This window comes from Scyliorhinus torazame, chromosome 12, assembly GCF_047496885.1.
Source record: "Scyliorhinus torazame isolate Kashiwa2021f chromosome 12, sScyTor2.1, whole genome shotgun sequence".
NCBI classification, from domain to species: Eukaryota; Metazoa; Chordata; class Chondrichthyes; order Carcharhiniformes; family Scyliorhinidae; genus Scyliorhinus; species Scyliorhinus torazame.
This window is the reverse complement of record NC_092718.1, coordinates 97,383,324-97,409,345: the sequence shown is the minus strand read 5'-3', so window position 1 is coordinate 97,409,345 and position 26,022 is coordinate 97,383,324. Positions and strand designations below refer to the sequence as shown.

Below are 26,022 nucleotides of genomic sequence, written 5' to 3'. Positions count from 1 at the left end.
AGTTGTATTTGTTGCGCATGGTAGCACAGTGGTTAGCTCTGTTGCTTCACAGCACCAGGGTCCCAGGTTCGATTCCCGCTTGGGTCACTGTCTGTGCGGAGTCTGCACGTTACATGTTATGGGGCCAGGTTTACAGAACCCCAAAGTGTTTCATGGAGTTCAACCGACCCACAACTTTTAATAGATTGTGGTGTGGGAAGCACACGGTATACTCTCCAGGTGTGATACAGCAATTATGGACAAATGGTTTTTAAAACAGAACAATGTTTATTCTGTGAACTCAAGTTAACCTTTTAAAAATAAACATTGAATATCTTAACACCCATTACTTCAAAGATAACTCCAAAAGACTACAACACTAAATAATCCTTCAAACTGTTCATTTAAACATCCAAAAGACTTCAAACCTTCAAAAACAGACATGAGGTTACATTCAATATATTTATACTCTTTGGATTGCAGACATCAACAGACCAGCTCTGTGTTTCTTCCTGCAGCTCGCAGCAAACCACACAGACACTCCCAGCTGCCTCCTCAAACTGAAACTCAAAAGCAGAAGTGAGCACAGCTCCCCCCAACCTCTGACATCACTTCAGTAATATGATCAGCTCCATTTCTTAAAGGTACATTGCTTAAACATCCATTTCTTAAAGGTACTCTCACATGACACCTCCCCCCCCCAAGAAAAATAAATAAACCATCAACTTCAAGATGGTTTCATTTTTCACCTTTGCACCATCAATTAAGAAATGCACACAGTAAAAACACTTTACTGGTTCAAAAAAAACAACACACAAACAGGTATAATAATGTAGTCCATTTTCATTTTCCGTTCTTCTTCCTCCAACCAAAATCCTTCCGTTCATCACATTCGTGAAAAAGCATCGGCTATCACGTTTTCCCGTCCTGCCACATGTACTATTTTTAAATGAAATGGCTGTAACAATAGATTCCAGTGAAACAGCCTCGCATTGTTATTCTGGAATCGCTCCAAAAACGTCAACGGATTATGATCAGTATATATAATGGTGTCAGACGGATTGCTGGTCACATAAATGTGAAAATGTTGCAAAGCCAGCACCAAACTCAAAGTCTCCTTCTCAATCGTTGAATACTTTTTCTGGTGAGAATTCAATTTCTTTGTAAAATAACCAACAGGCCGCTCTAGCCCTTCGTCGTCGTCTTGTAGAAGCACCGCACCTACGCCCACATCGCTCGCATCAACAGCCACTTTGAATGGTTTGGGATAATTTGAGATAACTAACACAGGAGCAGTGGTTAACACAGCCTTCAGGCCGTCAAATGCCTGTTGACACTCCGCTGTCCACTGGAGTTTGTTAGGCTTCTTGAGCAAGTCCGTCAGTGGAGCGACCACACTGCTAAAATTTGGTACAAATTTCCGGTAAAATCAACTCATACCAAGAAATCGTATTATTTCCCATCGTGTCAAGAGTATCGGAACTCCCCAATAACTTTAGTTTTCACATCCCGTGGGACCAATTGACCCTGTCTGATTGTATGGCCCAGGAAAGTGACTTGGGCTTTTCCAAATTCACTTTTGGCTAGGTTTATCACTAAACCCGCCTCCTGAAGTCGATCGAATAACTCCATAATGTTTTAAATGTTCTTTCCATGTCTGGCTGAAAATGACCAGGTCGTCGATGTATACCGCACAATTGGGTAATCCTGAAACAACTGTATTAGTTAACCGTTGAAATGTGGCTGGGGCGTTTTTCATACCAAATGGCATAACTTTGAATTGGTATATACCATCTGGAGTCACAAAAGCTGAAATCTCCTTCGCCCTTTCGGATAAAGGTACCTGCCAGTAACCTTTAAGTAAATTCAATTTGGAAATAAAAGCGGATTGTCCCATTTTCTCAATGCAACCCTCCAAACGTGGGATAGGATAAGAGTCCGTTCTTGTACTGCATTCACCTTTCTATAGTCCACACACAATCGTTGGGTACCATCTGGACCCCGCCAGACGCAACCACCTACCTTCCACAAGAGCTGACGTCGGCCATCGGATCCCAGGATCATCCAGCAGCAGCCGCCGACCGAGGAAGCGAGGGAAACGTGGCGGTCTGCAGGTTAGACTGAAGCAACGCGGTTTCAAGACCCCTCTCCCCAGCATACTCCTGGCAAACGTCCAAGCGATCGAAAACAAGCTGGATTAACTTAACGCCAGACTTACCTCTCAGAGGGAAGTAAGAGACTGCTGTGTGCTCTGTTTCACAGAGACATGGCTCACCCCTGCCTCACCGGACTGTGCCATACAACCTGAAGGCTTCTCAATTCACCGGGCGGACCGCACGGCATCATCAGGCAAAGCGAAGGGTGGAGGGGTTTACCTCCTTATCAACTCCTCCTGGTGCTTGGATGTGGCGACTCTGGCAACCTACTGCTCCCCGACCTGGAATACCTGACCATGAAGTGCCGCCCATATTATCTTCCACGTGAGTTCACTTCAGCCATTATCACAGCGGTCTACATCCCACCCCAGGCAGTAGTGAGGAAGGCGCTGGACGAACTGTACACAGTAATAAACAACGACGAAACAGAACACCCGGAGGCCTTGTTCATCGTGGCCGGAGACTTCAACAAGGCCAACCTCAAGAGTGTACTGCCAAAATTCCACCAGCACATCTCCTGTCCCACCAGGGGCGACAACACTCTTGACCACTGCTACTCAAAAATCAAGGGCGCCTACCGTTCCATCCCCCGACCGCACTTTGGGAAATCAGACCATAAGACGGTGCTCCTTCTCCCGGCATACAAGCAGATACGCAAGCGGGAGAATCCAGCTAAGAAGGTTGTGCAGTGCTGGTCCGAGGAGACAGAAGAGCTCTTACGTGACTGCTTAGAGACAGTGGACTGGTCCATATTTAAAGAACTCAGCGACCAACTTAAATGAGTATGCCACTACCATCACAGACTTCATCAGTAAATGTGTGGACGACTGCGTGCCAAAGAAAGCAGTACGTGCGTTCCCCAACCGGAAACCATGGCTCAATCGCGAGATTGACTCCCTACTGAAGGACAGATCTGAGGCATTCAAGGCAGACGACCCTGACCTATACAAGAAATCTAGGTACGACCTCCGCAAAGTTAGAACAGAGGTGAGGAGAAATTTCTTCAGCCAGAGAGTGGTGGGTCTGTGGAATTCATTGCCACAGAGGGCGGTGGAGGCCGGGACGTTGAGTGTCTTTAAGACAGAAGTTGATAAATTCTTGATTTCTCGAGGAATTAAGGGCTATGGAGAGAGAGCGGGTAAATGGAGTTGAAATCAGCCATGGTTGAATGGTGGAGTGGACTCGATGGGCCGAATGGCCTTACTTCCACTCCTATGTCTTATGGTCTTAAAGCCATCCGGAATGCCAATAGAGAATATCAAACCAAGCTAGAGTCACAGACAGACTCTCGGCGGTTGTGGCAAGGACTAAAGAACATAACGGGCTACAAAGCGAAGCCGAACAGTATCTCTGGCAGCAGCGCACCCCTCCCCGATGAACTCAATGCATTCTATGCTCGGTTCGAGCAGGTAACCAACAATCCGCTGGCGAGTGCCCCAGCAGCCCATAATTCACCCATACCCACCATCACAGCTTCCGAAGTCAGATTGGCCTTCCTGAAAGTGAACCCTCGGAAGGCGACGGGCCCAGACAGGATCCCTGGTCATGCACTCAGAGCCTGCGTGGACCAGCTGGCAGAGGTATTCACGGACATCTTTAACCTGTCCCTACTCAACTCCGAGGTTCCCACCTGCTTCAAGAAGACCACCATCATACTGGTACCAAAGAAGAACCAGGCAACGTGCCTCAATGACTACCGACCAGTGGCCCTGACTTCAGTCGTAATGAAGTGCTTCGAGAGGTTGATCATGAAGCGCATCACCTCCATACTCTGAGAACGCCTTGATCCACTGCAATTCGCATATCGCTGCAACCGATCCACATCAGACACCATTTCCCTGGCCCTACACTAATCCCTAGGGCATCTCGAAAACAAGGACTCCTACATTAGACTCCTATTTATTGACTACAGCTCCGCCTTCAACACCATAATCCCAGCCAAGCTCATATCAAAGCTCCAAAACCTAGGACTTGGCTCCCCACTCTGCAACTGGATCCTCGATTTTCTGACCAACAGACCACAATCAGTAAGAATGAACAACAACACCTCCTCCACAATAGTCCTCAACACCGGCGCCCCTCAAGGCTGCGTACTTAGCCCCCGACTCTACTCCCTGTACACACACGACTGCGTGGCAAAACTTGGTTCCAACTCCATCTACAAGTTTGCTGACGATACGACCAGTGGGCCGGATCTCGAATAACGATGAGTCCGAAAACAGGAGGGAGATAGAGAACCTAGTGGAGTGGTGTAGCGACAACAATCTCTCCCTCAATGCCAGCAAAACTAAAGAGCTGGTAATTGACTTCAGGAAGCAAAGTACTGTACACACCCCTGTCAGCATCAACGGGGCCGAGGTGAAGATGGTTAGCAGTTTCAAATTCCTAGGGGTGCACATCTCCAAAAATCTGTCCTGGTCCACCTGCGTCAACGCTACCACCAAGAAAGCACAACAGCGCCTATACTTTCTCAGGAAACTAAGGAAATTTGGCATGTCCACATTGACTCTTACCAACTTTTTCAGATGCACCATAGAAAGCATCCTATCAGGCTACATCACAGCCTGGTATGGCAACTGCTCGGCCCAGGACTGCAAGAAACTTCAGAGAGTCGTGAACACCGCCCCGTCCATCGCACAAACCTGCCTCCCATCCATTGACTCCATCTACACCTCCCGCTGCCTGGGGAAAGCGGGCAGTATAATCAAAGATCCCTCCCACCCGGCTTACTCACTCTTCCAACTTCTTCCATCGGGCAGGAGATACAGAAGTCCGAGAACACGCACGAACAGACTCAAAAATAGCTTCTTCCCCACTGTCACCAGACTCCTAAATGACCCTCTTATGGACTGATTTCATTAACACGACACCCTGTACGCTTCATCCGATGCCAGTGCTTTTGTAGTTACATTGTATATGTTGTGTTGCCCTATTATGTATTTTCTTTTATTCCCTTTTCTTCTCATGTACTTAATGATCTGCTGAGCTGCTCGCAGAAAAATACTTTTCACTGTACCTCGGTACACATGACAATAAACAAATCCAATCCAATCCAATCCAATCTGGTTTAGGTACCATCACTATGGGTGAGCTCCAAAGGCTGCAACCCACTTCAATTATGCCATTTTCAAGCATACTCTCAATCTCTTTGTTAACCTGTGCCAATTTTAAAGTGTTAAGTCTTTATAGATGTTGTTTGATTGGAACAGCATTTCCCACATCTACATCATGTATAGCCATTTTAATTCTTCCCAATTTATCTACACAAACTTGCCCATGTGATATCAATAACTCTTTCAGGTCAGTTCATTTTTCCTCTGGAAGATAACTCAACAATATATCCCAATTTTAAAGAACATCCTCATTTTCCAATTTAATTTGAGGTATGTCAAATTCACAGTCATCTGGATTTGGTTCATCACTTTGAGTCAGAATCATTAAAACCTCCTTTTTCTCTCCTTCCCTTTCAAAGTACCTTTTAAGCACATTCACATGACACACTCGGTGAGTCTTCCTTCTATCTGGTGTTTTTACCACATAATTCACCTCACTTAATTTCCTTTCAATCTGATACGGTCCACAAAACCTAGCTTTTAAAGGTTCACATACCACTGGTAACAACACTAAAACTTTATCTCCACTGGCAAAACTACGAACTTTGGATTTCTTGTCCGCTACACGTTTCATCACATTTTGTGCAACTTTCAAATGTTGTCTAGCCAATTCAACTGCTCTATTTAATCGTTCCCTAAAATTTAACACGTAATCCAATACTGTAATTTCCGATTTCTCACTCACCAATTTTTCTTTAATCAATTTAAGTGGTCCTCTTGCCTCATGACCAAAAATTAGTTCAAAAGGGCTAAATTTGGTTGACTCATTCGGTGCATCCCTAATTGTAAACAGTACGAATGGAATTCCTTTATCCCAATTCTCTGGATAATCTTGACAATAAGCCCTCAACATTGTCTTCAATGTCTGATGCAACCTTTCTGACGCTCCCTGCGATTCTGGATGGTTCGCAGTTGATTTAAATTGTTTTATTCCTAAACTATCCATAACTTCTTTGAATAACTTTGAGGTAAAATTTGATCCTTGATCCGATTGAACTTCTGTGGGTAGTCCATATCTAGTAAAGAATTTAAGTAACTCCTCCACAATCTTTTTAGCTGTAATATTACATGCTGGATGGCCTCTAGAAACCTAGTAGACACATCTATTATAGTCAAAAGATATTGATTCCCACTTTTTGTTTTAGGAAGCGGTCCTACACAATCAATTAGGACCCTTGTAAAAGGTTCCTCAAATGCTGGAATGGATAATAAGGGCGCTGGTTTTATCACTGCTCGAGGTTTCCCTATCACTTGAGATGTGTGACATGATTGACAAAATTTAACTACATCTTTATGTAGTCCAGGCCAATAAAAATGTTTCTGGATTTTAGCTTGAGTTTTCCTTATCCCCAAATGACCTCCCACTGGTACCTCATATGCCACTTGCAACACCTCCTTTCCATACCCTACCGGAATACTGCTTGATGAATTTCTGCCCACTTTTCATCCGCCTGCATATGTACAGGTCTCCATTTTCTCATCAAGACATCACTGGTATACTCTCAGATTCCTCTTCCGTATATGCTTTCTGATATATCCATTTTATTTCTACATCTTTCTGTTGTAACTCCGCCAATTTTCCTGAACTAAAAATATCTGCCTCATCCTCCACTTGTTCTTGTTCTTTTCCAACCATCTGGTCAAAAATCGTTTCTGATAATTGCACTTCAACTTCATCTTCACTCTTTGATTTCTCCTCTTGTCTTAACATGTGACTTTGCGACCTTGCTACTACACAATCCAGAAAAATCCCAGGATATTTGTCCTTCAACACTTCAGTTGTCTGAATTTCCACTGGCTTATCAACCACAGTAGGCATCACTCCCACCTGCTATCCAGCTATATCATTACCCAAGATAAACTGTATTCCTGGACAAGGTAGTTTCTCTATTACTCCTACTACCACTTCACCACTCTTCACTGGACTTTCCAACCTTACCTTATATAATGGAACACTACTCTTCTCACCCTGAATTCCACATATTACCACCTTTTCTGGCAACATTCTTCCCAAACTACATAATTCCTCATCTCTTACCATTAAAGATTGACTAGCTCCTGTATCTCTCAAAAATTATGACTTCTTTACCTGCTCCTCCTGATTCACATAAACTTTACACATACAAGTAAATTCTTTGACGAGATCTGGCACCTTCTTATCAATCACCTCTTGATCAGGCTGTACAGTCTTTTGCACCTCCTTCGCTTCACTTGGGCTTTCCTTTACCACTTTAACAAACCCCACTGTCTTATCCTGTTTTGCCACATCAGCCTTCCCAGTGCTTTTCTTCAACCACCAGCACTGTGACTTTACATGGCTGAGTTTATTACAGTGAAAACATTTGAAACTTTTCATTTCTTTTCCACCCTCCTGGACCCCTTTTTCAATCTGAGGTACACTCACCTTATTATCTCCCATCAGATCTCCTTTACCTCTACCACTTGAATCTTTCTCATGTCCCCAGTTTCTATCCCTCACAGGCTGAAACTGATGTCAGAAACCAAGCTTTGATTTATGAACTAATTCATAATAATCTGCCATTTCTGCTGCTAACCGCGCAGTTTTAACCCTCTGCTCTTCCACATGCGTTCTCACTACATCAGGAATTGAATTTTTAAACTCCTCCAAAATTATAATTTCTCTGAGAGCTTCATACGTTTCTTCTATTTTCAAAGCCCTTATCCACCTATCAAAATTACTTTGTTTGAGCCTTTCATACTCCATGTATGTTTGACCAAATTCTTTCCTTAAATTTCTAAACCTTTGTCTGTAGGCTTCAGGCACTCGTTCATATGCACCTCAGATGGATTTTTTCACTTCCTCATAAGTTCCAGATACCTCCTCCGGTAGTGATGCAAACACTTCACTAGCTCTACCTACCAGTTTTGTTTGAATCAGTAATACCCACATGTCCTGTGGCCATTTCATTTGTTTAGCTACCTTCTCAAATGAAATGAAAAAGGCTTCTACCTCCTCCTCGTCAAACCTTGGCAATGCTTGGACATATTTAAATAGATTCCCACCAAGCCTTTGACTTTGAAGCTCTTTCTCACTATCCTCATCACTATCATCCAACTGTACGTTTCCCTTTACGTCTGCCAATTTTAACTGACTGTCATGTTTCATGACCATTTTCTGAAGTTCAAACTCTCTCTCTTTATCTATTTCCCTGATCTGTATCTCCCTTTCTCTTTCTTTTTGTTCTGCTCGGGCTATTCTTTCTTTTCTCATTTCTTCTCTCTCCTTTTCTTTTTCCTCTCTCTCTCTCTTTCTTTTTCCCCTCTACCTTTTTCGTATTCAAGCTGCTTTAATTCTTTCTCATGTTCCATTTGTTTAATTTGCAACTGAATTTTTGCCATTTCCAATGAGTCAAACTATATCTCAGGCAACTTTAAATGCTTAACCACCGGCATAATTACCTCATCTTTTCGCATTTTGTCAGGTAATGTTAACTGCAATGTTTTTGCCAAATCTAACAGTTTGCTTTAAATCTCTGTCCGTAAGGTACTGTGTGTGACCGTCTCCACTCCCAAAAACTTCTGAGCCTCTGAAAGAGCCATTGTCCACAATACACTCCCACTTAAACTAAAATACCACACCTGAAAAGCAACCAAAATATGCTTACCCCTCACTGTCTTTAAGTTCACTAAGCCAATCCAATAGATAGACTTTTATCCCCCTCGAGCCCCCAATTGTTATGGGTCCGGGTTTACAGAACGCCAAAGTGTTTCATGGAGTTCAACCGACCCACAACTTTTGATAGATTGTGGTGTGGGAAGCACACGGCGCACTCTCCAGGTGTGATACAGCAATTATGGACAAATGGTTTTTAAAACAAAACAATGTTTATTCTATGAACTCAAGTTAACCTTTTAAAAACAAACATTGAATATCTTAACACCCATTACTTCAAAGATGACCCCAAAAGACTACAACACTAAATAATCCTTCAAATTGTTCCTTTAAACATCCAAACGACTTCAAACCTTCAAAAACAGATATGAGGTTACATTCAATATATTTATACTCTTTGGATTGCAGACATCAACAGACCAGATTTGTGTTTCTTCCTGCAGCTCTCAGCAAAACACATAGACACTCCCAGCTGCCTCCTCAAATTGAAACTCAAAAGCAGAAGTGAGCTCAGCTCCCCCCCACCCTCTGATCAGTTCCATTTCTTAAAGGTACATTGCTTGAACATCCATTTCTTAAAGGTACTCTCACATGACACATAGAACATACAGTGCAGAAGGAGGCCATTTGGCCCATTGAGTCTGCACTGACCCACTTAAGCCCTCACTTCCACCCTATCCCCGTAACCCAATAACCCCTCCAAAACTTTTTGGTGACTAAGGGCAATTTAGCATGGCCAATCCACCTAACCTGCATGTCTTTAGACTGTGGGGGGAACCGGAGCACCCAGAGGAAACCCACGCAGACACGGGGAGAATGTGCAGACTCCGCACAGACAGTAACCCAACGGGGAATCGAACTTGGGACCCTGGCACTGTGAAGCCACAGTGCTATTCCCTTGTGCTACCATGCTACCCGTTCTCCCTGTGTCTGCATGCGTTTCCACTGGGTGCTCCGGTTTCCTCCCACAAGTCCCAAAAGACATGCTGTTAGGTGAATTGGACATTCTGAATTCTCCCTCTGTGTACCCGAACAGGCGCCGGAGTGTGGCAACTAGGGGATTTTCACAGTAACTTCATTGCAGTGTTAATGTAAGCCTACTTGTGACACTAATAAGGATTATTATATATTTCATTACAGTTCTTGTTATTAATAAAAAGCAATTATGTTTACATTTACATCCTGCCAACTGTAATTATTGGGCAGCCAAGGGCCAAAGACTTTGGGATAGATTCTTCCGCCCCACCTGCCGCAAGAATGCTACGGGCAAGAGGTGGACAATGGAAAAGTCCATTGATCTCGGGCGGGAACCTCTGGTCGCCAGGTGGACACGGCCAGAGAATCCCGTCCTTTATCTTTTTTTATTTCGCTTAACTCAATCTTCCTTTTCCTCCATTATTTCTTTCTGTCCCTGATTCGACTCTCTTTTTATTTATTCATTGGATATGGGAATTCCTGGCTAGGCCAGCATTTATTGTTCATCCCTAATTGCCCTTGAGAAGGTGATGGTGAGCTGCCTTCATAGATTTGCTGCAGTCCACATGGTGTAGGTAAACTCACAACATTGTTCGGGAGGGACGTCCAGGATTTTGACCCAGCGACATTGAAGGAACAAAGTTATATTTCCAAGTGAGGATAGCGAGTGGCTTGGCAGGGAACCTGTAGCTGGTGATGTTTCCATGCATCTGCTTCATAGAACATAGAACATAGAACAATGCAGCGCAGTACAGGCCCTTCGGCCCACGATGTTGCACCGAAACAAAAGCCATCTAACCTACACTATGCCATTATCATCCATATGTTTATCCAATAAACTTTTAAATGCCCTCAATGTTGGCGAGTTCACTACTGTAGCAGGTAGGGCATTCCACGGCCTCACTACTCTTTGCGTAAAGAACTTACCTCTGACCTCTGTCCTATATCTATTACCCCTCAGTTTAAGGTGATGTCCCCTCGTGCCAGCCATTTCCATCCGCGGGAGAAGGCTCTCACTGTCCACCCTATCCAACCCCCTGATCATTTTGTATGCCTCTATTAAGTCTCCTCTTAACCTTCTTCTCTCCAACGAAAACAACCTCAAGTCCATCAGCCTTTCCTCATAAGATTTTCCCTCCATACCAGGCAACATCCTGGTAAATCTCCTCTGCACCCGCTCCAAAGCCCCCACGTCCTTCCTATAATGCGGTGACCAGAACTGTATGCAATACTCCAAATGCGGCCGTACCAGAGTTCTGTACAGCTGCAACATGACCTCCCGACTCCGGAACTCAATCCCTCTACCAATAAAGGCCAACACTCCATAGGCCTTCTTCACAACCCTATCAACCTGGGTGGCAACTTTCAGGGATCTATGTACATGGACACCTAGATCCCTCTGCTCATCCACACTTTCAAGAACTTTACCATTAGCCAAATATTCCGCATTCCTGTTATTCCTTCCAAAGTGAATCACCTCACACTTCTCTACATTAAACTCCATTTGCCACCTCTCAGCCCAGCTCTGCAGCTTATCTATATCCCTCTGTAACCTGCTACATCCTTCCACACTATCGACAACACCACCGACTTTAGTATCGTCTGCAAATTTACTCACCCACCCTTCTGCGCCTTCCTCTAGGTCATTGATAAAAATGACAAACAGCAACGGCCCCAGAACAGATCCTTGTGGTACTCCACTTGTGACTGTACTCCATTCTGAACATTTCCCATAAACCACCACCCTCTGTCTTCTTTCAGCTAACCAATTTCTGATCCACATCTCTAAATCACCCTCAATCCCCAGCCTCCGTATTTTCTGCAATAGCCTACCGTGGGGAACCTTATCAAACGCTTTGCTGAAATCCATATACACCACATCAACTGCTCTACCCTCATCTACCTGTTCAGTCACCTTCTCAAAGAACTCAATAAGGTTTGTGAGGCATGACCTACCCTTCACAAAGCCATGCTGACTATCCCTAATCATATTATTCCTATCTAGATGATTATAAATCTTGTCTCTTATAATCCCCTCCAAGACTTTACCCACTACAGACGTGAGGCTCACCGGTCTATAGTTACCGGGGTTGTCTCTGCTCCCCTTTTTGAACAAAGGGACCACATTTGCTGTCCTCCAGTCCTCTGGCACTATTCCTGTAGCCAATGATGACATAAAAATCAAAGCCAAAGGTCCAGCAATCTCTTCCCTGGCCTCCCAGAGAATCCTAGGATAAATCCCATCAGGTCCCGGGGACTTAGCTATTTCCAACCTGTCCAGAATTGCCAACACCTCTCCCCTACGTACCTCAATGCCATCTACTCTATTAGCCTGGGGCTCAGCATTCTCCTCCACAACATTATCTTTTTCCTGAGTGAATACTGACAAAAAATATTCATTTAGTATCTCGCCTATCTCTTCAGACTCCACACACAATTTCCCATCCCTGTCCTTGACTGGTCCTACTCTTTCCCTAGTCATTCGCTTATTCCTGACATACCTCTTGAAAGCTTTTGGGTTTTCCTTGATCCTTCCTGCCAAATACTTCTCATGTCCCCTCCTTGCTCGTCTTAGCTCTCTCTTTAGGTCCTTCCTCGCTACCTTGTAACTATCCATCGCCCCAACTGAAACTTCACACCTCATCTTCACATAGGCCTCCTTCTTCCTCTTAACAAGAGATTCCACTTCCTTGGTAAACCACGGTTCCCTCGCTCGACGCCTTCCTCCCTGCCTGACCGGTACATACTTATCAAGAACACACAGTAGCTGATCCTTGAACAAGCCCCACTTATCCAGTGTGCCCAACACTTGCAGCCTACTTCTCCACCTTATCCCCCACAAGTCACGTCTAATGGCATCATAATTGCCCTTCCCCCAGCTATAACTCTTGCCCTGCGGTGTATACTTATCCCTTTCCATCATTAACGTAAACGTCACCGAATTGTGGTCACTGTCCCCAAAGTGCTCTCCTACCTCCAAATCCAACACCTGGCCTGGTTCATTACCCAAAACCAAATCCAACGTGGCCTCGCCTCTTGTTGGCCTGTCAACATATTGTTTCAGGAAACCCTCCTGCACACACTGTACAAAAAACGGCCCATCTATTGTACTCGAACTATATCTTTTCCAGTCAATATTTGGAAAGTTAAAGTCTCCCATAATAACTACCCTGTTACTTTCGCTCTTATCCAGAATCATCTTCGCCATCCTTTCCTCTACATCCCCAGAACTATTTGGAGGCCTATAAAAAACTCCCAACAGGGTGACCTCTCCTTTCCTGTTTCTAACTTCAGCCCATACTACCTCGGAAGAAGAGTCCCCATCTAGCATCCTCTCCGCCACCGTAATATTGCTCTTGACTAGCAGCGCCACACCTCCCCCTCTTTTGCCTCCTTCTCTGAGCTTACTAAAACACCTAAACCCCGGAACCTGCAACATCCATTCCTGTCCCTGCTCTATCCATGTCTCCGAAATGGCCACAACATCGAAGTCCCAGGTACCAACCCATGCTGCCAGTTCCCCTACCTTGTTTCGTATACTCCTGGCATTGAAGTAGACACACTTCAAACCACCTACCTGAACACTGGCCCCCTCCTGCGACGTCAAATCTGTGCTCCTGACCTCTATACTCTCATTCTCCCTTACCCTAAAACTACAATCCAGGTTCCCATGCCCCTGCTGCATTAGTTTAAACCCCCCCAAAGAGCACTAACAAATCTCCCCCCCCAGGATATTTGTGCCCCTCAGGTTCAGATGTAGACCATCCTGTCTGTAGAGGTCCCACCTTCCCCAGAAAGAGCCCCAGTTATCCAGAAATCTGAATCCCTCCCGCCTGCACCATCCCTGCAGCCACATGTTTAAATGCTCTCTCTCCCTATTCCTCATCTCACTATCACGTGGCACGGGCAACAACCCAGAGATAACAACTCTGTTTGTTCTAGTTCTGAGCTTCCATCCTAGCTCCCTGAAAGCCTGCCTGACATCCTTGTCCCCTTTCCTACCTATGTCGTTAGTGCCAATGTGGACCACGACTTGGGGCTGCTCCCCCTCCCCCCTAAGGACCCGGAAAACACAATCCGAGACATCACGTACCCTTGCACCTGGGAGGCAACATACCAAACGTGAGTCTCTCACGCTCCCACAAAATCTCCTATCTGTGCCCCTGACTATAGAGTCCCCAATTACTAATGCTCTGCTCCTCTCCCCCCTTCCCTTCTGAGCAACAGGGACAGACTCCGTGCCAGAGGCCCGTACCCCATGGCTTACCCCTGGTAAGTCGTCCCCCCCCACAAGTATCCAAAGCGGTATACTTGTTTCTCAGGGGAACGACCGCAGGGGATCCCTGCACTGACTGCTTTTTCCCAGTCCCTCTTACAGTTACCCACCTATCTCCAATCTTTGGTGTAACTAATTCCCTGAAGCTGCTATCTATGACCCCTTCTGCCTCCCGAATGATCCGAAGTTCTTCCAACTCCAGCTCCAGTTCCCTAACTCGGTCTTGGAGGAGCTGGAGATGGCAGCACTTCCTGCAGGTAAAATCAGCAGGGACACTAACTGCATCCCTCACCTCAAACATCCTGCAGGAGGAACATTGCACTCCCTTCCCTGCCATTCCTCTAACTTTCTACCAAGATCTGGCTAACAACTAAATTAAATTTTTTATAAAAAATAATAATAATATAATAAAATATGGTACTTACCTCAGACCAATGGGTTTTATTATTAGGTTAGAGGAGGAGGGCGGGTGGGAGACACTACACGTGTAGTGCCTCGGGTTTCCTCTCCACCAGAATTTATTGGTGAGGGTCTTCCCAGACGTCCGCGGGTCGACTTCCTGTTCCCGCCTAAAACACTAATTTAAAAAAAAAAAAATTCTCAGCTCCTGCTGAAATTGACTAACCAGCCAGCTCCACTCCCGCCGAAATCGACTGGCCTGCCCCTGCAAAGACAAGTGGACAGGACAAGGACAGACTTACCTCCCAGCAGCCACTTCCGCACTGCTCCCGCTGAAACTGACTCACCAGCTGTTCTCCCGCCGAAATCGACTGCTTCCTTTGACCATCTCGATGGTTATGGGTTTGGAAGGCGCTGTCTGAGGAATCTTGGTGAGTTCCTGCAGTGCATCTTGTAGATGTACACACGGCTGCCACTGTGCCTTCAAGTGGGGGAGGGAGTGCATGTTTGTGAAAGGGAGTCACTCCCATGTTCTCTCATACCTCTGATCCCTTCTGAATCCTAAAAACTCATTTGTTAAGCAGAAGGAATTTTGATTTCAATGTTCACTGTTAATTTCACCTTCATCAGTTTGAGCTTCCAGTAGTTTATAAGGTGCAAGAATTTAAGTTGAAAGGTACAGGAATTAAACCTAATTGCATGTCAATGGATAACCCTGCTGCAACAGTATTAGTTCACTTGAAATATACAAATGCAAGTTGTGATATATATAGTGCTTTCAGCACTGTCAAAATGTCCCAGGGAGCTCACGGACAATTATTAGACAACATGTATTGTGTATTGTTCAATAGGAATAATGTGAATTTACTGTACTCACTACCAATGTGCAAGGAGTAGAGCTCGCTTGCTTTTTCACCAACAGGGCTGCGTGCAACACATTGGTATTCACCGACATTGACTGCATTAACACCAATTATTGTCAACGTGGAATTTTCTGAAGCAAGTATTATCCTCTCGTTGCTGTCCACAACGCTCCCATTGAAAGACCAAATTATTTCAGTCCAATTTCCAACCACATGACATGTCAAGCAAACAGAGGCATTCTCTCTCACTGTGTTTGAATCATTGGATGTAATATGTACACTGGAGATCGGTTCTGTGAATGCAATTAGAAATGAAGAATTAATCATCAACCTTGGATAGAATATTGAAATAAATTATTTTGTTTTATCTTAAAGGCAATAAAATTGCTCCATCCACATTGAGCCTCACAGCCTTATTCAGGTACAAAATTTAATAAAAGATGTTGGATTAGTCCCACTTGATATGCTTTTAAATTTCCCTCTTATTCAGAGATCACCGAACCACAGAATTGCTACGGTGCAGAAGGAAGCCATTTGGCCCATCATGTCTGCACCAGCTCTCCAAACGAGTATTATGACTTAGTGTCATTTTCCTGCATTTTCCCCTTGTCCTTGCACACTGTTTCTATTCAAGTGATCTTCTAATGACCACTTGAATGCCTTGATTGAACTCACCTAAACCACACTTGCAGGCAGTGCATTCCAGACCCCAAACCACTCGCTATGTGGAAAACAGATTTTTCTCACATCACATTTGCATCTTTTGCAAATCTGTGCCCTCTTGTCATGAAATAGATTTGCAACTTGCCAACTGACATAAAGCCTGACATTGTGCATCCACTGCCCTTTGTAGATTTTAGTTCTCCATTGGAAGAAGTGGGCAGGTAAACCATGTTGCCAGTTTTACAGGTGGGTAAGGTGTTGAAATTCAAGTCCCATGTGTATTCCAAAACTATGCACAGAACATGTTTTGGGGGAATATGTTATAATGCTTCATCAATGTGTGAAGGAGGTAATTTGGTCTTCAATGTTTTGCTGTTCTGCATTAAGGAATTATGTACCTAACAACCTATCTGCATGTATTGGAACACATTCCATTTCGATTTCTCCCTGGTCCTTTCTCCAGCATGCCCAGTGGATAGTTGAAGAGAATGGGTAAGGCTTTACACAATTAGGCTTGCCATAATTCTGCCTATTTGAAAATCCCCCTGCTCTGAAAATGGAGGTGAACCTTCAAAATAACAGGAACTTCGCCCTCCATCCTCTCAGTTGCTCCAATAATTTTTGTGGACTCGTTGCAGCTAGTGCAAATCGACTCCTTAGCAGAAGACAACATGCTGTTGCTGGTGGTCTCGGGAGACAGCAGTGATAGCAAATTTTTTTCAAAATCTGGTGCATAGGCTCTGCGATCAATAAACTTCATCCAGTGTCAATGCATGCCAAACTGTGGAAAATACATCAACTAACACACATCTGTTATTTGAAAATTGTTTAAAGTGCTTACCAAATATGGGTGGAGGTATGTGAAACTGATTGGCATCTACCTATCTCATTTCCACTCCAACCTACCCCAGTATGACCCAGAAGCCAAAGGTGGGCAGGGACATCTGGATGTTGTCTGTAATTTCTTGGCTGCGATGTTACACTCCACAATCTTACATTCACTTCCTCTACCACTGTGCCTAATGGCAGAAATGTATAACAACTACAAGATGCACTGCTGGCCAAGACTCCTTCAAAAGCACCTTCCAAACCCTTGACCTCTGCCACCTAGAAAGACAAGGGCATCAGACACATGGGAACACCACAACGTGGATTTCTTTTTCAATTTCAAACACATATTTTATATATAAAATATCCAAAAGATGCATTACAAAATATTTTGGATTGTCATAATAAGAAATCATATTGTACTCAGGTGTTTCAACACAGTTGTATTTACAATGTACAATCAAGAACAAGCTTTTAGTTCGAGGAGTTCCACATGTTTACTAGCCCTTCAGTGAACTATGCATGCTAGGCCTTACATATTGGTCTTTCCCCATTGAACCTTGGCGATATCTCCCCCAAGCTTTAGTGCGTCCCTCAGCACGTGTCTTGAGCTTTGGAATGTGCCAGTCTGCAACACTCGGTCAGGGACAACTCTTTGCTCTGGGAGACCAACAAATTTCAAACAATCCAAAACACATTTTTAACTGAGTTGATGATCCTCCCACAGCAGTTGATGTTTGTCTCAGTGAGTGTGAAGAGCCCGTTGAGCACAGGGTCCCGTGTCACGGAGCTGCTTGGGATGAATCTCAGCAAAAAACACCTCATCCCTCTACAGACCTTCTTTCCAAAAGCAGTTTCCACCTGCAAGTTCCCCTCCAAGTCACTCAGCATCCTGATTTGGAAATATATCACCATTCCTTCACTGTTGCTGGTTCCAAATCTTGGAACTCTCTCTCTTGCAGCACTGTGGATGTACCTGCAAACCTGGACTGCAGCATTTCAAGAAGCAGCTTCGCACAATCTTCTCAAGGGCAATAAATGCTGGTCTAGCCAGCGACACCCACATCCCAAGAATAAATTAAAAAGAAGTTATGTTTTATAAAGTTAGAACATTTGCATAAATGAGAAACAAATGAAACTCCAACAAAATTCCCTGGACGGCATGGTGGCATAGTTGTTAGCACTGCTGCTTTACAACACCAGGGACCAAGGTTCAATTCCGACCCTGGGTAACTGTGGAGTTTGCACTTTCTCCCCATGTCTGCGTGGGTTTCCTCCCACAGTCGAAAGATATCTGGGTTACGTGGATTGGACAGACTAAATTACCCCTTAGTGTGCAGGATGTACAGGGTAAGTGGAGTTACAGGGATAGGGTGGGAGAGTGGGCCTAGGTTAGGATGTTCATCAGAGGGTCAGTGCTGAATCAATGGGCTGAATGGCCTCCTTCTCTAAGGTGGGGATTCTATGGTTTATGGTTCTAATCCTCCACTTTGCTCTTATCCAGCATAATTCTTCAACTCATCTGTGCTGCCTCCTCCTTCAGTCAATTGATGCTGCCTCCTCCTTCAGTTAATTGACATATCAGCTTCCAAGTTGTACCTTGGATGCCACCAAGATCTTGAATGCAATAGATGTTCACGTGGGGCTTACTAAAAGGCGTTCAACAAGCCCAGGTGAAATCTATCTCTCAATGTTCAATGGCTACTTAGTATGGGATGGGCCGGATGGGATTTATCCTAGGATTCTCTGGGAAACTGGGGAGGAGATTGCAGAGACTTTGGCTTTGATCTTTATGTCGTCATTGTCTCCAGGAATAGTGCCAGAAGACTGGAGAATAGCAAATGTTGTCCCCTTGATCAAGAAGGGGAGTAGAGACAACCCCGGTAACTACAGACCAGTGAGCCTTACTTCTGTTGCGGGCAAAGTCTTGGAAAGGATTATAAGAGATAGGATTTATAATCATCTAGAAAGGAATAATTTGATTAGGGATAGTCAACACGGTTTTGTGAAGGGTAGATCGTGCCACACAAACCTTATTGAGTTCTTTGAGAAGGTGACCAAACAGGTGGATGAGGGTAAAGCAGTTGATATGGTGTATATGGATTTCAGTAAAGCGTTTGATAAGGTCCCCACGGTAGGCTATTGCAGAAAATACGGAGGCATGGGATTCAGGGTGATTTAGCGGTTTGGATCAGAAATTGGCTAGCTGTAAGGAGACAGAGGGTGGTGGTTGATGGGAAATGTTCAGCCTGGAGTTCAGTTACTAGTGGTGTATCACAAGGTTCTGTTTTGGGGCCACTGCTGTTTGTCATTTTTATAAATGACCTGGAGGAGGGCGTAGAAGGATGGGTGAGTAAATTTGCGGATGACACTGAAGTCGGTGGAGTCGTGGACAGTGCGGAACGATGTTGCAGGTTAGAGAGGGACATAGATAAGCTGCAGCACTGGGCTGAGAGGTGGCAAATGGAGTTTAATGCAGAAAAGTGTGAGGTGATTCATTTTGGAAGGAGTAACAGGAATACAGAGTACTGTATTGGTAAGATTCTTGCTCGTGTGAATGAGCAGAGAGATCTTGGTGTACATAGATCCCTGAAAGTTGCCACCCAGGTTGATAGGGTTGTTAAGAAAGCGTACGGTGTGTTAGCTTTTACTGGTAGAGGGATTGAGTTTCAGAGCCATGAGGTCATGTTGCAGCTGTACAAACCTCTGGTGCGGTCGCATTTGGAATATTGCGTGCAGTTCTGCTCGCCGCATTGTAGGAAGGCTGTGGAAGCTTTGGAAAGGGTGCAGGGGAGATTTACCAGGATGTTGCCTGGTATGGAGAGAAGATCTTATGAGGAAAGGCTGAGGGACTTGAGGCTGTTTTCGTTAGAGAGAAGAAGGTTATGAGGTGAGTTAATAGAGGCATACAAGATGATCAGAGGATTAGATAGGGTGGACAGTGAGAGCCTTTTTCCTCGGATGGTGATGAATAGCACGATGGGACATAGCTTTAAATTGAGGGGAGATAGATGTAGGACAGATGTCAGAGGTAGGTTCTTTACTCAGAGAGTAGTAAGGGCGTGGAATGCCCTTACCGCAACAGTAGTGGACTCGCCAACATTAAGGGCATTTAAATGGTCACTGGATAAACATATGGAATAGTGTAGATGGACTTTAGATTGGTTTCACAGGTCGGCGCAACATCGAGGGCCGTAGGGCCTGTACTGCGCTGTAATGTTCTATGTTCTATGTTGTATGACAACTTGGAAGTTGCTGAAGAAGGTTTTGCAGCTTCCAAAGCCACCTTGACTCTCACTTTCTCAGCTATCTTCACATTGGTAGTCTCAAATGTTTCCCAGTGCTCAGTGTCATCATCCTCTCAGGGACTAATGTGAGACCATACCTTTGGTTGTCAATTAGGCTTGCTAGCCACAGATCCCACATACAGATCCCATTAAGCCCAATTGCCAATTCAATTTGATAATGATCCCCTGAAGTATGGGTGCCATGGTAGCACAGTGGTTAGCACTGTTGCTTCACAGCATCAGGGTCCCAGGTTCGATTCCCGGCTTGGGTCAATGTCTGTGCGGAGTCTGCACGTTCGCCCTGTGTCTGCGTGGGTTTCCTCCAGGTGCTCCGGTTTCCTCCCACAAGTCCCAAAAGACGTGCTGTTAGGTAATTTTGACATTCTGAATTCTCCCTCTGTGTACCCGAACAGACGCTGGAGTGTGGCGACCTGGGGCTTTTCACAGTAACTTAATTGCAGTGTTAATTTAAGCCTACTTGTGACAATAAAGATTATTATTGTTATTAAATCTGAGCCCCTTAAGGCCATCAAGAAAACTTGTGCAGGTGATAAAGTATTCAAGGGCAATGACACTTAAATCTTTAATATATTTACACAGTCATTTCTGGTTTCCAACATTGCTTTGTTGATGCAGTAGCACAGAATCTTACAATGTGATGTTGCTGGTGGCCTCAGGAGATACCAGTGACAGCAATATCTTTTTTAAATCTTTTCAAAATCTGATGGAAGGGAGGCCATTCAGTCCAACATACTTGTTCCAGTTTTTGGAAGAACAGCCCTCCCATCAGTGGAATCACCTTATTGTTTCTGAGGGTGGGATTTTCCAGCCATTTCTGCTGGTGGGATATTCTGGTCCTGCCAAAGCCGACCCCACTGTGGGTCCCCGTCAGCATGTTAGGATACCAGACCAGACCCCAATGTTTGTTAGAATACCAAACGTGAACCCCAACCCATTTTTCTGTTTGTAAAACTGTGAGGAAAGGATATTTCACCCCAGGAGTGATGATTCTGACCAATAGGTACATTTTATGTTCAAATAACATTAATTTAAACACAGAATTAACCACATTAACAGCAAAGAAATAGCTTTACAATGAACAGTTAAACAGTTCTGAAATAAAAGGAAAAACTTGAACATACTATCTATACCTATTACTAACTCCAATTAAGCAACCCAATACAGTTCAAATGCCACTTATAAATAAAATTAACAAACATGTTACTTGCTTAGCTGTGAAGAGACTTTTGGAGAGAGTTCATTTCAAGAACAGATCTAGTACACTTCTGTCTTGTCAGACACAAATCCTGTGACAACTGCAAAATTACAGACATATCTGGCTCCTCCCATTAATTACATCATCTGTATTCCACTAAGTTCCATGACCTGCTTAGTTGGGACTAATTACCACTCCCCCTTAAATTATCTACACTCCAGGGAATCTCCAGCAATCAAAATGCAATTCCATTAACCAGTAAGTGGTCAATAATTGTCTCACATTTTACAACTCCTTAATTACAGCTTCAGCAGCCACACATTCTGGATCCTTAATCTAGGTTCTTTAATAATATTACTGCAACAAATCTATACCTTAACCCAGGCTTTTAAAACATTACCGCAATAAATGTAAAACATAATGTCTAACAATTGTTACATTCATCACAAGCAGGAAGGGTGAGCCATGTAAAACAGCAGGGTCTAGAAGGGCCTGCTGGCGCCAATGGTGAGCTGCCTCCACTGACAAAAAAACATGTCGGGGGAAGGCAGAAAATCCCACACATTGAAAACATTTACACTGCTATTAAAACTCTAAGTATGTCTCGCTGCTCTGAAGAGGAAAACCCAGCTTCTTTCAGAGAATCTATAGAATCCCTACAGTGCAGAAGGAGGCCATTTGGCCCATCGAGTCTGCACCGACCCTCCAAAAGAGCACCATGCCTAGTGCCACTCCCCCCCCCCCAACCCAATCCCTGTAAATCCACATAACCTGCGTATCTTTGGACTGTGGAAGGAAACCGGAGCAGTCAAAGAAAACCCCCACAGAGAATGAAACCCATGCAGAGAATGTGCAAATTCCACACAGACAGTCATCCAAGGTCTGAATTGAACCGGGTCCCTGGCACGGTGATGCAGCAGTACTAACCATCGTGCCACCATGTTGCCACCTCCTCTCACCTAATGACGGAAGTTTCCCATCTCTAGAATCATTGTAGTAAATCTCCCCTGAACCCTCTCTAAGACATCGGTGCCCTTTTCAAAGGGTAGTGCTCGGAGTTGAAGACAATATTCGAGCTCAAGACTAGTCAGTAATTTTTAAATGTTTAGCATTAACTTCATTGTTTTTGTCCTCTTTTGGCTCTTTGTAGAAGGATTCTAAATGTTACTTTTTAATCTGCCTTATTAACTTGCCCCTGTCACCTTCAATGTATATTTATGTATATTCCTTGATGCCCTTGTTTATAATTGTTAATGATCCTGGATTAAGATTCTCAATTGACATCAATAGTTTTATTTTGGTGGGGATGGGATGCAGAAATTGAACATCTGCATTACCCTACAGCTGCTGTGGGATGTCAGAGAGAACCCTGGTACTGTCGGGTCAATGGGACCCGGTTGCCTTTTAAACCAGGGTTTGAATGTGGAAGGCCCTGCCAGGTTAATGCAGGTAAGAGGATTTCACCAAGACTTTCCTTTGTATGTTGGTTTGGGATGGGGGGATGGGGGAGTGGGGGTGATGGCCTCAGCCTTTCCAACTGACTGTGTGACCCTCCCTCTTTGATCAGCGCCAAGGAGATGAAACTCCCGGAGTTAAAAGTCTGCCGGGTTCAAACTGACCAACTAGTGCATTGTTTCACCCACTCCATCAGCCAGAATTCAACCTCCTCGATTTAATCAGTAACTGCCTCAACCCACCACAAGTGTATTCATTTGCTCCAGGCAGCCTGTGAATAGGAAGGCTCTGATTCATTATTTCCTCACAATATGGACAAACAAAACATTGATGTTACTCACCGAACACAACAAGATGAATTCTGGCTTTACTTTCTGCATCTGAGTGTGAGTTCATTGTAACAATGTACTCTCCACTGTCTCCAACAGTCACTGACTTGAGCAGGAGAGAGAAGTTATGGGCTAACTCCACCCGACCTACATACTGATTGTTTATATCTACAGTTGTCCCGATCCACAGTATGACATCCATTCCATTGTGTTTCCAGCTCCCACTCCTCACCTTGATGGACGGTCTCACTGACAGGAGCACAGGGTCTTCGACTGCTGCATTCACAAGACTCTCACTCACCGAGATAGTCAGGTCTTGACATTCAACTACGTGGGGTGGGGGGAGTTAAGAAACCTTTGTTAATATGTTAATTTAAATTAAAACTAGATGGAGACAGAAGCGGGCAGATTGTAAAATCATCATCAACATCAGTAATATTAGTGAAGTTTTATTTAATCTATCCTCCCCTGCCTGCTTAATCCCGACCATTGCAACCGCCCCCCCACACCCCCCCCCCCCCACCCCCACCATGCCTGACATGAGAATTCTTTTTTTGCAAAATATATTTTATTCATAAAGTATCTGAAAGAAAATTACAAACATTTCAAACTGGCCTTTGCAGAGATTGCAATAATCCATATCCATAGAATCCCTACAGTGCAGAAGGAGGCCATTCAGCCTATCGAGTCTGCACTGACCCTCCAAAAGAGCACTCCAACTAGGTCCATTCCCCTGCCCTATCCCCATAACCCTGCACATTAATCATGACCAAGCCACCTATAGGGAGGCAGTGGCATAGTGGTATTGTCGCTGGACTCGTAATCCAGAGACCCAGAGTCACTGGGTCACTGGACTAGTAATATTGTCGCTGGACTCAAAATCCAGAGACCCAGAGTCATGGAGAACCGGGTTCGAAACCCGCCATGGCAGATGGTGATATTTGAATTCAATAAAAACAAAATCTGGAATTGAAAGTCTAAAGATGACCATAGACCATTGTCGATTGTCGCAAAAACCCATCTGGTTCACTAATGTCCTTTAGGGAAGGAAGTCTGGCGTCCTTACCTGGTTTGGCCTACATGTAACTCTAGATCCACAGCAATGTGGTTGACTCTTGACTGCTCTCAAGGATGGGCAATAAATGCTGGCCCAGCCAGCGACGTCCACATCCCATGAATGAATTTTTAAAAACCTGTGCACCTTTGGGCTGTAGGAGGAAACCAGAGCACCCAAAGGAAATCCACGCAGACACGGGCGAAAGTGCAGACTCCAGACAGACAGTGACCCCAGATTGGAATCGAACCTGGGTCTCCATCTAGTTTTTCTACATGGATCATGTTGCACTCTGAGTTCCTTCAATACAGTCAAATGAACAATTCAGGCATTTCACAATGGTCATTACAAAAAGTGTAATGATACTTAACATAGATTAGGAAATTTATTCTCACCAGCAGGCAGGAATAACCGGATAGCCAGGGCGGCGAGGCAGACTCTCTCCATCCTGCCAGAGCAATGTTGGTTCCCGTTATAGAGAGAGAGCGAGAGCGAGAGAGAGATAGAGAGAGAGAGAGAGAGAGCAGCTAGAAATCTCTGGTCAATGAACCAGATTAGGTATTAACTAAACTGAACAGAGATAGGCAACAATCTGGTTCAGAGTCACCTCACTGAAAAGGACTGGGAGGTGAAGGGTGACAGCTCAGGGAGAGGATCCAGGAAATGAACCTCCCTGGAGATTTTTTCTTCATTCTCTCTTTCTGCTAGCTTATTTTGCTGAAGATTTGAACACCGTTGGTACATCGGTCAATTGATCACGCTCACCTCTTGGACAATTATGGCTTTTCAAAGATCATTTATCCAGCTGCAGAATAAATATCCAAGGGTGTTACAATCCTCCACCCCTTCCCTCAGATTTAGTTCTTCACTACTTCAGTGGTGGAGGTGCTAACTTCTGATTTTGTGCTCGAGAGTTCAGCCTTCAATACCACCTGACCCATGTGGCCAGTTTTCACGTTGTCCTCTTGAATCTGGTTAGGGGCACTGCCATAAGCTTGAAAGTCTCCCCATCTACTGACCATGTAAAACCACTCTGCCAGCTGATACTAGTCATATTCATCCCACTGTTCCCACATTCACACATTCAGCTGAGGAAGGTGAATAATTTTGTTTTGTTACATTTGTTGATGGGATGTGGGCTTCCTGGGGAGACCAGCATTTGTTATCCATCCCTAATTGCCCCCTGAGAAGTGGTAGTGAACTGTCTTCTTGAACCGCTCAAGTCCATATGATGTAGGTACACCCGCTGTGCTGTTAGGGAGGAGTTCCAAGATTTTAACCCAATGACAGTGATGGAATGGTATTTCCAAGTGGCTTGGAGGGGGCTTGCACATGACGATGTTCCTATGTGACTGCTGCCCTTGAAGTTTTAGATGATGGAGGCTGCAGGTTGTGATGTGCCATCAATAGTTTATATAGTGCATCGTGTAGATGCCATACAAGCAGCCATGATGGTGGGAGGCGTGCCAATCGAGTAAACTGCTTTGTCTGGGTGAAGTTTGAAAAATGAAAACTTGGCTCATCCCTCAACCTCCAATTTGACGTTAATCATAGACAGGACAACCATGTGTATTTATTTTTAATTATTCTTTTAGGGGATATGGATGTCGCTGATTTGGCCAGCATTTATTGCCCTTCCCTAATTAGGAGTAAATGTTTAAGGTGGTGGAGTGGGTGAATGTTTGTCGGGGGAGTGAATGTTTGTTGAGGAAGTGCCAATCAAGTAATACTTCTTTCTCCTGGATGGTGTTGAGCTCCTTGAGTGTTTTTGGAGCTGCGCTCATCCAGGCAAGTG

General features: G+C 44.5%; 1 protein-coding gene across 3 annotated transcripts in view; it reads right to left on the bottom strand.

Annotated features, from left to right (window-relative positions):
• Positions 1-24,708, bottom strand: part of LOC140386585 (uncharacterized) — a 113,417-nt gene extending 88,709 nt beyond the window's left edge. For 2 of the 3 annotated variants that reach the window (XM_072469033.1, XM_072469032.1), the window contains exons 1-3: positions 24,623-24,708; positions 23,186-23,500; positions 15,410-15,688 (exon numbers count right to left, since the gene is read on the bottom strand). In XM_072469033.1, the coding sequence (XP_072325134.1) occupies positions 15,410-15,688; positions 23,186-23,500; positions 24,623-24,674 (646 nt within the window). In that variant the 5' untranslated portion in view covers positions 24,675-24,708. The remainder of the gene's footprint in view (positions 1-15,409; positions 15,689-23,185; positions 23,501-24,622) is intronic. The other variant, XM_072469035.1, reaches the window with a different exon arrangement.
• Between the last annotated feature and the right edge of the window lie 1,314 nt (positions 24,709-26,022).